The sequence below is a fragment of the Glycine soja genome, chromosome 19 (genome assembly GCF_004193775.1).
Source record: "Glycine soja cultivar W05 chromosome 19, ASM419377v2, whole genome shotgun sequence".
Lineage (NCBI taxonomy): Eukaryota > Viridiplantae > Streptophyta > Magnoliopsida > Fabales > Fabaceae > Glycine > Glycine soja.
In genome coordinates, this window is record NC_041020.1 from 43,469,287 (window position 1) to 43,485,263 (window position 15,977).

The 15,977-nt window shown below is 34.2% G+C and overlaps 2 protein-coding genes across 3 annotated transcripts; one reads left to right on the forward strand and one right to left on the reverse strand.

Annotated features, from left to right (window-relative positions):
• Nucleotides 1–3,218: 3,218 nt before the first annotated feature.
• LOC114400282 (phosphatidate phosphatase PAH1-like) lies at nt 3,219–10,467 on the reverse strand. Of its 2 annotated transcripts, none has more exons than XM_028362650.1 (11): nt 10,254–10,467; nt 8,371–10,102; nt 7,676–8,262; nt 7,505–7,578; nt 6,823–6,907; nt 5,748–5,834; nt 4,984–5,056; nt 4,159–4,202; nt 3,943–4,071; nt 3,763–3,861; nt 3,219–3,672 (listed from the first exon to the last, which is right to left on the reverse strand). In XM_028362650.1, exons 2-11 carry the CDS (start codon nt 9,887–9,889, stop codon nt 3,619–3,621), a joined length of 2,751 nt encoding a protein of 916 aa, XP_028218451.1. In that variant the 5' UTR covers nt 9,890–10,102; nt 10,254–10,467; the 3' UTR covers nt 3,219–3,618. The 2 variants fall into 2 exon arrangements, with proteins under 2 accessions (XP_028218451.1, XP_028218452.1); XM_028362651.1 differs by having other exon boundaries at nt 8,371–10,112.
• An 820-nt stretch (nt 10,468–11,287) lies between these two features.
• On the forward strand, nt 11,288–13,522 carry LOC114400849 (protein GPR107-like). Its single transcript, XM_028363497.1, has 2 exons — nt 11,288–12,830; nt 13,129–13,522. The coding sequence occupies exon 1, from the start codon at nt 11,359–11,361 to the stop codon at nt 12,685–12,687; it is 1,329 nt and encodes a 442-aa protein (XP_028219298.1). The 5' UTR covers nt 11,288–11,358; the 3' UTR covers nt 12,688–12,830; nt 13,129–13,522.
• Nucleotides 13,523–15,977: the final 2,455 nt, after the last annotated feature.

The following is a 15,977-nucleotide window of genomic DNA, read 5'->3' on the forward strand; positions in this document are numbered from 1 at the left end:
ATTTTTAAATTTAATTCAATATTTTTATAAAATTATTAATTATTAAAATAACCTTATCACAACATAAATTGTTTATCATAAATCTAAAATATGATTTATATGTTCAAAATATTTATTTATTATGAACTTTAATTATACTATAATTTTATATTCAAAAAATATTTATTTTATATATTTCACAAGTTAAAATATTATTTATCTATTATATTTAATATTTTTTTGTCGTTTTCTCTCTAAATACTCTAAATATTAACTAGCATTCGATGTCAACTAATTTTTCTCCTTCCATATATAATGCATCCTTATGAAGGCTAGATCATAACCCTTTTCATGTATAACAATATATCATGAAAGTACTTTCATTTTATCTTCACATTTTGTCACGATTATTTTACATCCATTAATTATTTTCAAAATTATCTACTAAAATTATCCAAATTAACACTTTTCTCATTTTCTATTTATCTTTCTCTTTTTATTTTATTTTATAAAAAAAAAAGTAGTTTTTCCTTAGCTTTCTAGAAGGGAAATGAAATTTAAAAGAAAGGAAAACGTGTTATGGGAAATCATGCATGGTGAAAATGTCCATTTATTTGACGGAGTCAAATATTGTAACTGTTCTCTTTTTTAGCATTTTGTTTTGTCTGTGTCTTTGGAAATTCTAACTACAGCTTTGACCCCATGAAATGCGAGGCTATAGGGCATTAGAAGCTGATGCAGTTGGTATATGATCACTCGCTCTCCAAAGCCAAGATGGGGTTAGTGTCGGTTTCGAGATTATAAAGAAAGAATGGGGCAACAAACAAAAGCTCGAAAGCAAATGCTTTGTCCTCCTTCACCAAGTTCCTATTCTCCTTTAGATTCCCTATCCAAGTTCAGTAGCGTTAGGAAAGATAAAAGCATGTTTCGTATTTTTAAGGTAAAAATAAAAATTCCGGTTCTAACTTGGCCTGGCTTTAACAATTCCTTAACCCAAAAGTAACATTTGTTATGTTTTTGAGTAAAATCTCATTTGTGTGTATTGTTAATCATATACACCTTTCAAACTTATTATATTATATTTCAATAATATTGAATAATAAAAATCATACTCGGTAATTATACGTTTAAGAATAATTTTTTACTATCAGTAACCAAATAAAATCCAATATGCACAATCACCTTCCAAATAAATATTTCAAGCATAAATATTCAATTCACTCAACTCTATTTTTAACCAAAATTAATTTTTCAAAATTAAATTTATCAAAATCAAGTTTACAAACTCTAATTCAAACACACCCTGTATTGTTTGGAAAATTTCTCTTATATCCTTAGTTGCTCATAGTTTTTCTTTAAACTGGGGTTTTGGGAAAAACAATAATTATCTGTAGCTTATAACAGAAGGTTGTTGAAACTATATTAACATTTTTGGATTTAAATCATCCAAACAAAAATACTGACTTTGTTTGGCCGAGGTGAAAATGAACGCAAAAAAAAAAAAATATGACAATTTAATCTGAGTATAGCCATAAAAGAAAAGAAAGAAAAAAAAAACTCTTTATTTTCTTTCCTCTTATGTTCACTCTATGTTCAATAAAAAAGTTGAGCATTTATAATAGGCATGACAATTAAATCTGAGTTGGCGGGTACTTATCTAACTCCAATTGATTTTGACGAAAAAAAATCTCATTTTATCTAAGGCTGGATTTGAATTTTTCCCAACTTGTAAGAGCAGGATTAAGTTCAGGTTCAGAGATGTAAAAGCTCTGTCCCTCCTCTCTCCCACCTCGCTATATCATATTATTAGAGTTAGCCATGTATCAGAAAAATATTATACGAGTTAGCATTTTACTTCACGTTATTATTTTTTATATTGATTAAAAATATTTATTGATATTTAATAGTTAAATGAATTATGATATAATAATAATTAAAGAATAATGTATTATTTATTAATGTTTGTATATTGTTTGCATTAAAATATAATTCATAATTTGATATTCAATTTATTTAAAAATATATGAGTAAATTATTTTCTTTAAAAAAGTGAGGTGAGCTTTTTTAAACCAAATAAAACCGGATAAGTATGATATTAATTTTAAATTTTTTAAACTCGTCTTTCCTAATTCACCTATAAATCAATCTCACCTCTAATAGGATTGGAAATGAAAAGAGTCAAACTTTCTGAAACTCGTCTCATTGTCATACTTAATATAGACGTAAAACACTCTCATTTTCTTTGATCATCTCTAAAGTACTCGACAAAAAAGTCGATGCCACTTCACATGATACTCTTAATTTGATCAAATTAACAATCACGTGTTCACTTCTAAGGATTGTCCCTCTAAGCTCAATGGATAATTGTGACTTGTAATAGATGTCATGGGTCCATTAACAAGAATGAGTGTACCCGTATTCAACTAAAGTGCACCAGCATTTTCTGTTGAAAGACGAAAGCCAAAAGAATGGGAGGAATTGTAGTACTACATGCTGGAATTCGTTATACTAGTATTATGCATGCTTGAATTTTCGTTTAAAATGTTTCAAGAACATAAATTGATTTGCATTATACTGATATAGTCCTTTATAACATCCATTGGATCCGTTTGAAAGAATAGTGTGCACCCTCTTACTGGTTACTATTGGGATTACAGTACCTCACCGTACAATGTACGAGATATTTCACTCGTGCGGCCAGGTGCAATGAATTGAAGTGAATTTAGATACTACGTTTGATGCTGAAAATACAGCCATACATTGGTTAAGACAGTTTATTATTGAATCAATCGTGTCAGCATTTCAACTATTAATAAAAATAATTTTATTTATTTATTTCAATAACTAAATTATTAGAGAAAGAAGGTTATCCAGAAAGTTTCCATTAGCAAAACTGTTTGGACCCATCATGAGAAAGCCAAGGGCATTTCCAAATGCCAATGCTTTGAACATATCTAAAATCACTGATATGAAATTTGTTATCATATTTCCATAAATTAACAATGATTTGGTTATGCACCAAGAGGAAAATGCCAGATAGTATACTACCAACTCTGAATTTCTGCCAAATTTCTTTGTATTTTACAATTTCTAATCTAAATTTTATGATTGTCCAATAAAATGTTAACACTATTTCCATGCATCATTCGTAGTTTGTTTATCGTACAATTTAACAGTTCTAGCACCAAAAAGGTATTTTTCAAGGGGGGAGGGGGGTATGAAAAGAAAGTAATCAATGATTTGAGTTAACTTTTTTTTTTTTTTGACAATGTAGTATATTGTACAAATGTAGGGCTGGACAAACTTCCACTATTTGGTCAGTAAAAAATTAGTATAATACATGTAACCCAAATGTTATACAATGTGGTTGATTAATGGGTAATCATTAATCAAGATATAATGAAGATCAAAAAGAAGGAAAGCAAAGGCGTGTCATCAGCACATTGAATGAATAACGTTCTATTCTATGAGAGAGCACTTGTATGCCATCATCGAATTCCCGTGTAGTAGGACACTTTCCAATCATGTCACAGTTTTGTGCCAAGTAGAAAGGACATATAGCATATCGATTAACACATCTTGGATGGTCCCATACCAACGGATCCTTGTCAAAATGAACTAAATACCCTAAGCATTGAACTAATCAACGTCTGAAAAAGGCATTCTCCAATAATTCCATGAGTTGAAGTCCTCCTGTCATAATTGTAAATTGCAAATCAAATAACTTGTTAGTTGTAAAGTCCACAAGCAGTAAATCTACACGTTTTGGAGATTCTTTATCACCTGTTCAACCAAAGAAGTAGGAGGGAACATATCATTGACGAGTGTGTGTAATGATGTGTAAGATTTTGCATCAATACGATGACTTATTGCCACCTCACCCTGTTAGTTTACAGGGCATTCTGTTAGTACCCTGTGAGAACTAACAAAAATACTATTGTAAAAAAATAAAAAAATCCACACCTTAGGATTAATAATAAATATCTTGCCCTTCGGGATTCCTATCTTCCTGTAACTGAGTTCATCCGTGTCTCTATTGCCAAACCCCGCATAGAACGGATTATAGTCGGAAGGGAAAAGTCTTCTGATATCCTGCAAAACATTATCAGAACATGTGTCAAGTCAGTATGATAAATGCATTTGATGGCACTTCTAAGTTGCGTGTGTTTTGGAAATTACCTCTAGACAAGCAATCTTGAACTCATGAGGTGCCCTTCTTATTACTTCCATAAGTTAAGGGTCCAAACATAATACAAGTCAGATATGTATATTTAACAAAACAGGACTGGTCATCATAAACACACAAGTGTGACGGCTGATTGTAATGTCTATCAGCACAGATCAGGATCATAGATAATTCAACGTCATAACATAATAAAAATGAAAATGTAAGTTGTCAATATTCTTTTGCAGGTGATAAACCATGTTAAAATTTTGAATAATATCAGAATTCAAAATTAATACATAAGCCCAAGCCCAACATCAACATATAAGCAGCCACTTAAGTCAGCCCAAACACATAATGATGAAACACTAATGCCTCAATCTACAAATGATAAGATCCTCACTCTCTCCTATCCTTCTTCCCATATTTATATCTAATAAAACCCTCTAACTAACTAACTAACTAACCCCTTAACTAACTAATCAATATCCTTACAGTAGTAACTAACTCCCCCTTCCTCATAGTCCTAACAATATCAAGTCTATTAGCCTTATAGTAGTCAGAACTCAGAAAACACTTAATTTTGCTGAAATCCATGCATTAGTAGTATTAATATGACCCGTAATCACCACAGATTTCATGTTAGCCACCTTACTAGCTCACTTTGGTGATATTGACAGTATACAAGTCTTCATAAAGATAGAATCATCAAACATAAGCATGTGTACATCAGCAGAAAGAGAAGTCGTTATCATCATCCATGGCTCACAATTGACTACATAAACTAAAATTGCAATACCAATTCAACCTTAATTACTCTCACATTAAAAGTGTCTCACCTTCTCGGTAAAGAGAGGGAAATAATCCATCAGGTGAAATAACAACAGGTCCATTCGGTAAGGTCTTGCCATCCTGCAAATATATGAACTTTTAGTATCTCCTAAAGTGGTATTTTTACAATGATAACTGAGTTGTCAAGATGCAAGGACATAAAAAAAAGAAATTGAAAAAATAGAATTAAAGAGTTAACAAAATGATGACACTAGGATCCAGTTACAAGGTATGGGACTTTAGTCCCACACTGAAAGTATAGGATTCTGGTGTGAGGTTTATAAAGCCTTGGACTCTCCAGCTAAAAGAACTAACTTTTATGGTGTGGTACTCCCAGTCCCATAGTTCTTATCAATTGGTATCAGAACATTTCACCATGTCTCAGTTGTAAGCGAGTCATGAGTTCCACATTTTAGGTACAGAATTTTGGTGTGAGATGTTTTGCAAGGTCTTACGCTCTCCAACCATAATGGCTAGCTTTTGTGATGTGGTTCTCCCAAGATTCTTATCAAAAGACTTGATAGCCCAGACTTGATAGCAAACAGTTAACAGAAGGAAGTGATGTAACCCGTGCAACTTCACAAGACTAGAAGGACATGAAAGACAATTAAAGTTGATAGCCCAGACCCCTACATACTTAGCTTTATGTCAAACTTTTCAAAAAGAAAATCTCATACATGGGTTCCTGGCTGCAACTACTTTAGAAACAGAATAATCCTACTATATAAAAATAAGTTGTCATTGATTGCAGAAAGCCTAGTTGTTTCAATACCTGTTTCAGGTTAAGCAAAAAGTTCCTGGTTAGATAAGCTTGGACAATAGCACGAGCGCTCAAGAACAGTAGCTGGTATCCATTTTCCTGACATAAAAATAGGATATAGTAGTATAAGACAATAATCTTTTTGACATAAAATTCAATGAAACAATAGGCAATCATGATAACATTAAGCACATTATGTTTCCTTTTACATTATACATATACAAAAAGTTCTATACATAACCATTACATCTATCTGCATATATACTATATTCCAAAGGAAAAGAGAAGGTAAGCAGAAAACTAGTACTGAAGCAAAAAAAATAATGTTGAATGAAACAGTAAAAAAATGTAAATGTTATTTAGTCGTTGAAAGAGGCCTATGGACATTGCCCATTACCATTTCAGTTACATGGAAGCAAAGGAGCCCTGTCTCACTAGCCTTTTTATTAACTGTAAATTACTCATAAAGCAAACTAGATTTGACCACGCTTCAGGCTCACTCTGAGCAAGCTCATAGGAACTTGCTTCAGTTCTTAGCAAACCTGTTTACGTGTGCATATATATTTTTTTTTTACACGTGGGAAACAAAGACAGTGTTTGGGGGTTTACAACAACTCACGCATCTTGTTCAACCAACTGAGCTAGACCCCCTTGACACTTGTGCTTATATATTTGCACAAAATCTCTCCAAGTGTTTGCAAAAACCACGTTTAGTCTACAGTTCATCTCATCCTTAAAATAGAACACTGATCAAGTAAATAGAAGTTACTAGGGAACTGAATTTTCTTTTCCTTTTCCTTTTCTCTACAGTCAAAACTCAAAATCTTGTCACAAATTCAAACCCCTAATATGAGAATCACGTAAAACAGAAAACTGTTGATGCGAGGAGGAAAGTTACATAAACATTCTCCAATGGAAGCAACAACAAAGCAGAAATTTGATTACATGTCCACTACATAAGATGCCTCTTAAAGAAAGACCTTTGGAAGATCTGTTGTCAATTACCTCACTAAATGTTGACATTAACAATCCTACTCCATCGTAATTGACATAAACTTAGATGTGAATATAAAAGAAATATACATACTTTAATAGCTGAGAAAAGCCTTGCCACTCCGGACTGTGACCAATCTTTGCCAACTAAAGGCATGAACTGCCCCAAAACATCAGATCTGAAAGGAAGAAAACAGTAGAGCAGTAAGGTGTTGATAGTGATTTTGAAACCAATACCATAATAATGCAAGTCTGCCTTCTATTCTTGCTGCAATTTTTTGCTTTAGTTTAATTGTAATTAAGTTATGTACTTCTAGCCATAAACTCCACCTATGGCTTCATACCCGGTCCCAAGCCTAGGTAAAGGACCATTGGGCCCTTGGAAGCCAACGTAAAACTCATCAATATACTAAACATGTTCATCTACCCGTAATAACAGCAAATGAATTCATGTAGATCATTTTTTTCTTATCCAACTATTACATTAATGTAAACAAACTACTCAAAGACTAGCCCTATACCATAAACCATAAACCATAAACAGAACTTGCATTCCCTTTAATATATTCCTTCATGCAGTAAGATCCAGGAGTATCAATTACTACCATAATTTGCATAATATAATAGGTCCATACTCAGATTTCGTAAAAAATAATGTCCAATTAAGTGAGGAAGTACGGAACATAGATATTGTAATGAATAACAGTGGTTTAGTAGTATCTATGTCAAGTTAAAAGGACAATAAATAGCCTAAGAAGTATTATGACTAGTCTTACTTGGTAATAGTTCCATCTACATCTGAAATTACAATTCTTGCATTCCACTTCCATAAGTATATATGAGCATCAACCTGTTGCATAATTAAACTTTCATGCTAAAATAAGCAAAACACTTTAACCGTTGTATATATAATCATATGGAACTTAGATTCTCAATGAATATCAAACCTGTTGCGTTCCAAGAACCCTGGAAGAGAAACTGAAGGTTACCAAATTTTGACCATCTTTGAGATTTAAGGATGCTATCATCTCATTAGAGGGAACATTTGTCCTCACAAATTGCTTGCGAGGAGACTCATGCCTAGCAGATGTTGGAGATGGCTCGACAACAGAAGTTTGCCAATCAGACTCAGAATCTACAAATACCTCCTCACTTGATACACTATCAGTGTGATCAATTGTCTTGACTCTTCGAAAAGGCATAGGCCAAAGTCTCCATCTGCGTCCAGACGAAGCTGGTCCAGGAGCATCATTCTTGGCCTTCACTGCATCATCCTGTCCCACTGGAATTGTATCTTTGGGCTCAACAGGTAAGTCTAAACCAAATACAGTCATTCCAAGTACAAGAGGAGCAGCCTTTTCCCACAGCAGATACCTCTCTCTGAACTTCAGAACAAGATTTTCATTCTTAATTATGGATAATGCAGAACTTCTAAATTCTTCTGCAGATATCCGGTGTGCTTCAAAAACCTCGGCAGCAGCAACCAAACCCATACCCGCTTTAAGTTCATGACCACAAAGTGAGGCCTCAAACCCTGCATATTTTAAGAAAAGTAAATAAACGATTTATTAGTGCCAAACAATAATTGCATAGAATAAGCCAAACTAATTTGAAGCACAGTTGTTAGCTCTTAGTCTCTTACTCAAAGCAGAATGACTTTGGTCCTCCTCATTGGAAGTAGCTGTTTGAGGTTCAGTTAGTTCACTTTTCTTACAAGAATCTTCAAGTGCAGAGGTTTGTTGACTATCATCTACCAGGTCATTTGATACTGACTTTCCAACATGTTCATCATTACATTCAATAATATCCTTAGTACCAGAATGACTGCCAGAACCAGTGTCAACTTCTACTGGTGCATATTTATCAACCTCTTGAAGTTCTACTTCTAATTCTAGAGAACTACGTTCATCCAAGGAAGTAGGCCCACTAACGGGAGATAACTCATCAATGTTTCTAGATTGTTTGATGTTTTCCTGTTCATTTTCATCCGTAATTGAACAATTCGCATTAGATTCCTCTGCTGAATTTTGAACCTCCAATGAAGAAACTACATCTTGTGAATCAGCATTTCCAGCCTGGTGGTGAGTAAACTCATTTAATTCCAAACAACTTTTGAAGACACTCTGTCTCTTCATACAAGATACAACCTCTTCTGAATCAGTTTGTAAATGATGATCTTCATGATTTTTAATCACCAAGGCTTCCTCAGTGTGACAAATAGTTACCTCCTTTCTTTGAGCTTCCAAAAGGAGCCCAGAACTATCATCACCAACCTTAGTGTCATAACTATTAGCTGGAACATCAGCTGTTGAAGCATCCACCTGACTAACATAATCAGCAGCCCAAGCATTTTCAGCAGAAATAAATTCCCCATTGCCTTCATAGAAGTCAGTCTCTTCACCTGGGCCTAGATGAAATTGAGGAGTTTTTAACTGCACATTGTCCTCATTCTGCTCAGATTTTGAGATAGGGGCCGTCAGTACATGACCATCAACACTGACCAAGACCACCTCCGGCTGGGAACCCTGTGAGTCCACCAAATTCTCTATATCTAGATTCTCATATCGACTAGACTCATATTCAGAAACATCAAGTGAACCTTCAAAAGAGGATTGATCATCTGGGAATTCATAAAATATCCTATCAACATCAGATTCTTCCCTTTGAAGTTGTGACAAAACTGAGGAACGGCTTTCACCTGAAAGATAAGGCACCCCTGAATCAGATATGCTATGGCCAAGTCTATAACCAGGTGTATCATTCATACTCAGATAACTATTATCTTTTTCATGAATTTCGACACCACCATGTTCTCGTCTGAATTCAGAGTTATCAGCAACTTCAGGAGACCCATTTGACTTTATTCCTTTATCACCACAATCATCATCCACCTCTTTTACAAAATACGCCTCCCCTGAATTGTCAAGATACATGTGGAAGTTTGCCTCAATCCCGTTGACATTTATCCGAACAATCTTCTCAGCACCTTTTAGCACACCTTGAAACTTACCAAAGCGAACATACCACGGCGTGCACCGGAACGTGCCATCTTGCTGCTGAACAACAATGACATCAACAGCCCCACCAAAGGGGTGAAAAGGGGTAGCAACTGAATAGACACCTTGGGTTATCAAGCTTCCAACTTTGCCCACCACATTCATTCTTGTCAGTAACCAATGACCAAAGCTCTAGAATTTTGGGAGGCCCAAAAAACAGGCCTCAAAGTTTCTTCTTTCTGGAGTCTGATCCTGCTTTCAATCACAACATGTTCCAACCATACCCTTAATTAATTATTCTCCAAACCACCTAACCCAATATTATCCTAATTTCTTGGCTTCTTTCTCGTGATTACGAATTCTTGTTCAACAAGAGCACTGCATGGGACTCCATAAAGACAAATTTAACAAACTGAATGATCATAAAGGTGATAAAACTAGAGCAACTCATTTTTTAAGTTACAAAATTCAATGTTTGAAAATAACAAAACTAGTCCAAGAAAGAAGAAGAAAAGGCGGCAAGACTTACAAATTGAGAACACCAATATGAATGCTCAAAAAAATTGAGGGCGACTGCGGTTGTTTTAGCAATAAGGTTTCTTGAGATTCTTGCACTGTTTGGATGCAGTTGCAGTTCAATTTTTCTTGGGGGTTTCCAAGTTTGGACTTTTTTTTATTTGTTTTGGTTTGAAGGAATGGATAAAGAGAAGAAAATCGGGTGTTAGAAGTTAGAACAGTGTCTACGAAGCAGCATTTAATAAATAAAAAGGTATTGACATTTGCCAACCAGATTACGAACCGGGTGAGGGCTGTTCGGCCATTTCATACAATTTAGTTGCCGTTGCGACTTGGGAATGAAATATGTTTTTCGCGAAAATTTTATGTTTATTTCTCAGATATTAGGAAAGTAAGTTCATGTAAAAAATTATGGTAAAAACTAGAAGAAATAAATGATAATTTTGGTTTTTGAATGTGTAAGCCAGTGATATACCAATAGTTGAAAAATAGAAATTCAAATTTAGTGTTTGAATGTATAAATGATAATTATATTTTACATATAATTATATTATAAATTAATTTTTTAATTTTATAATTTAGTGTAAAATTGATCCTAAAAAAATATAATTTAATGTTAAATTGATATTTAAATATTATAGATTAATGACAAAATGATCACATAAATTTAAAAATATGATAAAATTGTCACATTTTTTATGCATTAATAAATTAAATCATAATTTTTATTTTTTTAAATCTAAATTTATTAATAGTTTATATACTGAATGACCAAAATAGTTATTTAAAACGTTAAAGAGTATCAATTTATATTTTTCAAAAATTAAAGAGAGTTAGTAAAAGAGTAGACAAAATCAAAGAAGATTTATGTAATTTCACAAAAAAAAATTGGAGAACAATAATAGTTGGTGTAATTTTTATTCTAAAAGTAAGTTAATAGATGTTTATGTATATCGGGCCGAAAGAGCAAAAGGAGAATGATGGGCTAAAATCACAATAGGAGTTGTAGGCCCAAGAAAAATGTGAGTCCCGCGTAGGTGGCACGTCGTCGTCCTCAGTCAGATCTACGATAATGGTAAGATGGTATCCCCTTAAATTCTGAAAGAAAAAGCGCAACAATGTCCATGGCCAAAATGCGACCAGCATTGCCCCTTCTGCTCCTCCTCCTCCTCTTCCTGTTCTCTCCCTCCGCGGCGGAGATAAAGTCGCTGACGATAAACTCCGACAGCCGCCCCATGATCCTCTTGGAGAAATTCGGGTTCACGCACAAGGGCCACGTGTCCATCGCCGTCTCCTCTGTCTCCGTGGGCGTGCTCTCCTCCTCGGTGCAACCAGAATCCTCTCGCCTGGGTTTCTTCCTCCTGAACGAAGAAGCCCTCCTCCAGGTCCTGATGGAGATCCAGCAGAACCCCTCTTTCTGCGTCTTGGACTCCCACTACATCCTCCTCCTCTTCACCTTCCGCGACCTCTCCCCTCCCCCCTTTGCCTCCTTCAACCGCTCCTACCCCGTCACCTCCCCCAACGAATACTCCCTCTTCTTCGCCAACTGCGCACCGGAAACCTCCGTCTCCATGTCCCTCCACACTGAGTCCTACAACCTCGACTCCGACTCCTCCCGCGACTACCTCTCCGCCGGCCAAACTCACCTCCCCTCTCTCTACTTCCTCTTCTTCCTCACCTACCTCTCCTTCTTCTCCCTCTGGCTCTACATCTACTTCTCCAACAAACTCTCCGTTCACCCCATTCACCTCTTAATGTCTCTCCTTCTTCTCGTGAAGGCTCTTAACCTAATCTGCGCCGCCGAGGATAAGCATTACGTCAAGGTCTCGGGTCTTCCCCATGGATGGGATGTTCTGTTCTACATCTTCCAGTTTATCCGCGTCGTTTTGCTCTTTACTGTAATCGTTTTGATAGGTACAGGATGGTCTTTTCTGAAACCCTTTTTGCAGGACAGGGAGAAGAAGGTGCTGATGATTGTCATCCCGCTTCAGGTTCTGGCCAATTTGGCTTCCGTTGTGATCGGGGAAACAGGACCTTTCATCAAAGACTGGGTTACTTGGAATCAGATTTTCTTGCTTGTGGATATTATCTGCTGTTGTGCCATTATTTTCCCTATTGTATGGTCCATTAGATCGCTGAGAGAGACTTCCAAAACCGATGGGAAGGCTTCGAGGAATTTGGCCAAGTTGACTCTGTTTAGACAGTTCTACATTGTTGTTATTGGGTACTTGTATTTCACCAGAATAGTGGTGTTCGCCTTGAGGACGATTGCGGCTTATAAGTACCAATGGGTGAGCAATGCTGCAGAGGAGACCGCGAGTCTTGCGTTTTATGTTGTCATGTTCTACATGTTCAGACCTGTGGAGAAGAACGAGTACTTTGTGCTTGATGAGGAGGAAGAGGAGGCCGCGGAAATGGCGCTCAAGGATGAAGAGTTTGAGCTTTGATTTTGAAGACTCCCACTACGCTACTTAATTACATTACACCCCCCCTTTATACCCTTCTGCTGTTAGAGAAGAAAAGTGTGTTCACAAGGGAATACTGCCTCTATGTTTAGCTACTGCTGCTTCTTTTGCGGGATAGGAAAAAGGTTTTCTACTTCTCTTTCTTTGTTCATTTTTTGAATTTGAGAAGATTTACTAGTGAAATGTTCTTTTATTGATCGATCATTCATTCTTCTTTGGATTTTCTCTGCTTGAGATTATTATGGTGGGGACAGGGTGCTGTACATTTCTCAATTCATTCATTATTTTCTTACTTGATCCAAAATTATCAGTCTTATAATGTTGTTGCTGTTGTTGTTGCTTTGCTTGACATTATTATACATTTTGTGTGCAATTGTATCATGTTATGTTGTTAACATAGTGTCCTGCTGTTTTTTCTTTCAGAAACACTTAAAAGGAGAAGAAAATAGGAAGGAAAAATGCATTGAATTTTTCCCACAAGCTAAAATTAACTTGTATGATAATGGAATGTTGGTAGACACAATAACTAGAAATATTGTCACCACTCTAAACTGTTTTGGGTACAATATATTGGTGAAGGTTGTGAAATGTTAGAAAACCAACCCATGTGTAGGAAATAAGGAAACTTTTAGTGAGTGGTGACACATTTGAACTAGAATTTGGGTATTTTGTATCCGGTCCAGAAAATCGTTTTGTTTAAAGACAATAACAACACATTAACTTCGTGGGATTGCAAGGAAAAAAATGTTGGGAGAAATTGTAGTTGTATTGGATTGGTAAAATTGTAAATTTGGTCAACTTATTTGTTTCAGAATTTGATTTTAGTCCCCCTATAATTTAATTCACGAATTTAATCTTTTAATTTTTTGCAATCCCGTTATTTCAAAATTCACATCCAATAAATGCACCACATATGACATTCAACATTGACAAGTAATTGTTAATGTTCAAGCTTCAATTTCGAAGTTGAAAATTGTAATAATTCAATTTCGAAGCTGAAAACTGAAATAATGAGATTGTAAGAAATTAGGAAACTAAATTTATGAATTAAATTATAAGAGAACTAAATTTATAATTCTCAAATAAATAGGGGTCAAATTTATAATTTTGTTTGTTGGATTCATAACCTACTTTGACAATGGCACTCCATGTATTGATTTTTATTTATTAGGATGGATTCCTACCTTGGGGAGAATTATAACACGAGGCTCATTCTTAAAAAAAATAAAAACATCAAGATTACAAAATATGGCTCTGTCTAATTCATTTATATATTTGTCAAATACAATGTTTATCAAATATGTAAAATCTTAATAAGTATAACTCATCAGGAAGATTTTCGTTGGTTACAATATACTTTTAGTCTTCCACCAAAAAACAATATACTCTTAGTTTTCTACTACATAAAATACTATAGCATTGATAACAGTGGGATAAAATTAAAACCCACACTCTAAACTCACTCACGCAGCGGAAGAATTTTCTTTTTACTCCACACTACACTCACACACGGAGGGAGGAAGAGAATCCACAAAATTTCAATGTACTGATCACGGGTTGGTTTGGATCTGTTTGGTTTTAGATGATTTTTTAATCAAACCAATTAATTTTATTCGGTTTGGTTTCACTCGATTTTGTTTAATTTTTTTTCATAATCTGAATTAAATGAATTCGGTTTGGTATTGGGTTTAATCATAAAAACATATTATTAGAAAAAAGAAACATGTACATACAATTATAATATCAGTAATTTTTTAACAAAAAACAATTACAGTCTACAATAGTAACTATCTAATAGTAGGAGCCAATAACTAGCACTAGCAACAACAATAATATGTTTTTCAGTATCATTAAGTTTTTTCAGAAAACAATTAATGTCTTAAGTTATGTAACAACTAACAAAACAAAAATAATACGGTTTTTACTAGAGTGGAAGTGTAAAACTGAACCTTAAATAATATGACAGTAAATAAAAATAATAATTGTAATTTGTAAAATGTAAATCATGTGACTATAAATTATAAAACTAAAACTAAAATTAAAAAAAATAAAACATTATGTTCAGATCAATTGATTTGGTTTAGTTTTGATAGATTTCAAATTCTTCAATCCGAAGATTGAACCAAATTAATCTATTTTAAAAAAATGTAATCTAAATCCAACCAAACTAATTTATTGGATTAGTTTGATTTGGATTGTTTGGATTTGTGGGTTGGACCAAACCCATGGCCACCACAAGTAATGGTTCTCTAAATTCATTCACTCAATCTGATGTCTGATACAGTACAATACATTGCTTTTTATAGGCAAGTAAATATAAATATGATACATTGTACCGTGTGAAAGAATTTTCAAATTGTTAGATTTTTTAAATTTAAAATAGATGGCTGTGATTCTTTCTCCTTTTTATTTTCTTTTTCTTTTCTTTGTGAGATAATCATCTTCTCGATTTGCCCTTGACACTCTCAGCAACCCTTCACCTTTCCTTCTACTGTGACGGCCCACTACCGCCTGCAAATCCTCTTCTTTCGACCTCCACGACTACCTCTGTCTTTGTGTGGTTTGCAACTACTTGTTGCCCTTCTTGAGTCTGTTTAAGCAATCTTTAATAACATCACATTTTTCATTCTCATAAATATAAAAATATTTAAAATTTATTTGTGTATAATTTTTAATATATTTTTTGTCTTTATAAAATTGAAATATGTCATTTTTATATCTAAAACAAGAATTAAATATCCAAACTCATATATATTAATTTTTTAGATCAGTTATATGTATGTATGATGTAAAAAATGTTACCAAAGATCCAAATTTACCCGAATATGTATCTTGACCAAAAAGTAACACAATTTAATTTTGTCAGGATAACAAATATATAAAAAAATTTACAAAGATAAATTTTAAATGTTTTTATATTTATGCGGACAAAAGTTATATTTTAGGACCAATCTTTAATTATTGATCCAATTTTCAATAATTTATTTCATCTCTGTGGATTTTGGTGGGCAAATTTATTATAGGAGGTTAGTTTTAAAAATTATTTATCAATGGGGTTAGTTTTAAAAACTATTTACCAATGGGGTCTGTTTTTATGGATGCCGCCAGAAAAACTGGCGACATAGTTGTTCCGCCATTGCAGATAGCGAGAACGATGCTGAGTTGGAGGGTGTACGTTGGTGCCGCCACTGAAAATGGCGAGATGCATGATCCGCTAATGCAGTTGGCTAGAAGCGTTGAACGTATTTCCTTTTTTTTTACATTATTATTAT

Coding starts and splice junctions, on each gene's coding strand:
- LOC114400282 (XM_028362650.1), bottom strand. CDS start 9,889: ATGAATGTGGTGGGCAAAGTTGGAAGCTTGATAACCCAAGGTGTCTAT. Junction 7,579..7,675: donor GGGTTCTTGGAACGCAACAG/GTTTGATATTCA, acceptor ATTATGCAACAG/GTTGATGCTCATATATACTT. Junction 4,203..4,983: donor TCCCTCTCTTTACCGAGAAG/GTGAGACACTTT, acceptor AACTTATGGAAG/TAATAAGAAGGGCACCTCAT.
- LOC114400849 (XM_028363497.1), top strand. CDS start 11,359: ATGTCCATGGCCAAAATGCGACCAGCATTGCCCCTTCTGCTCCTCCTC.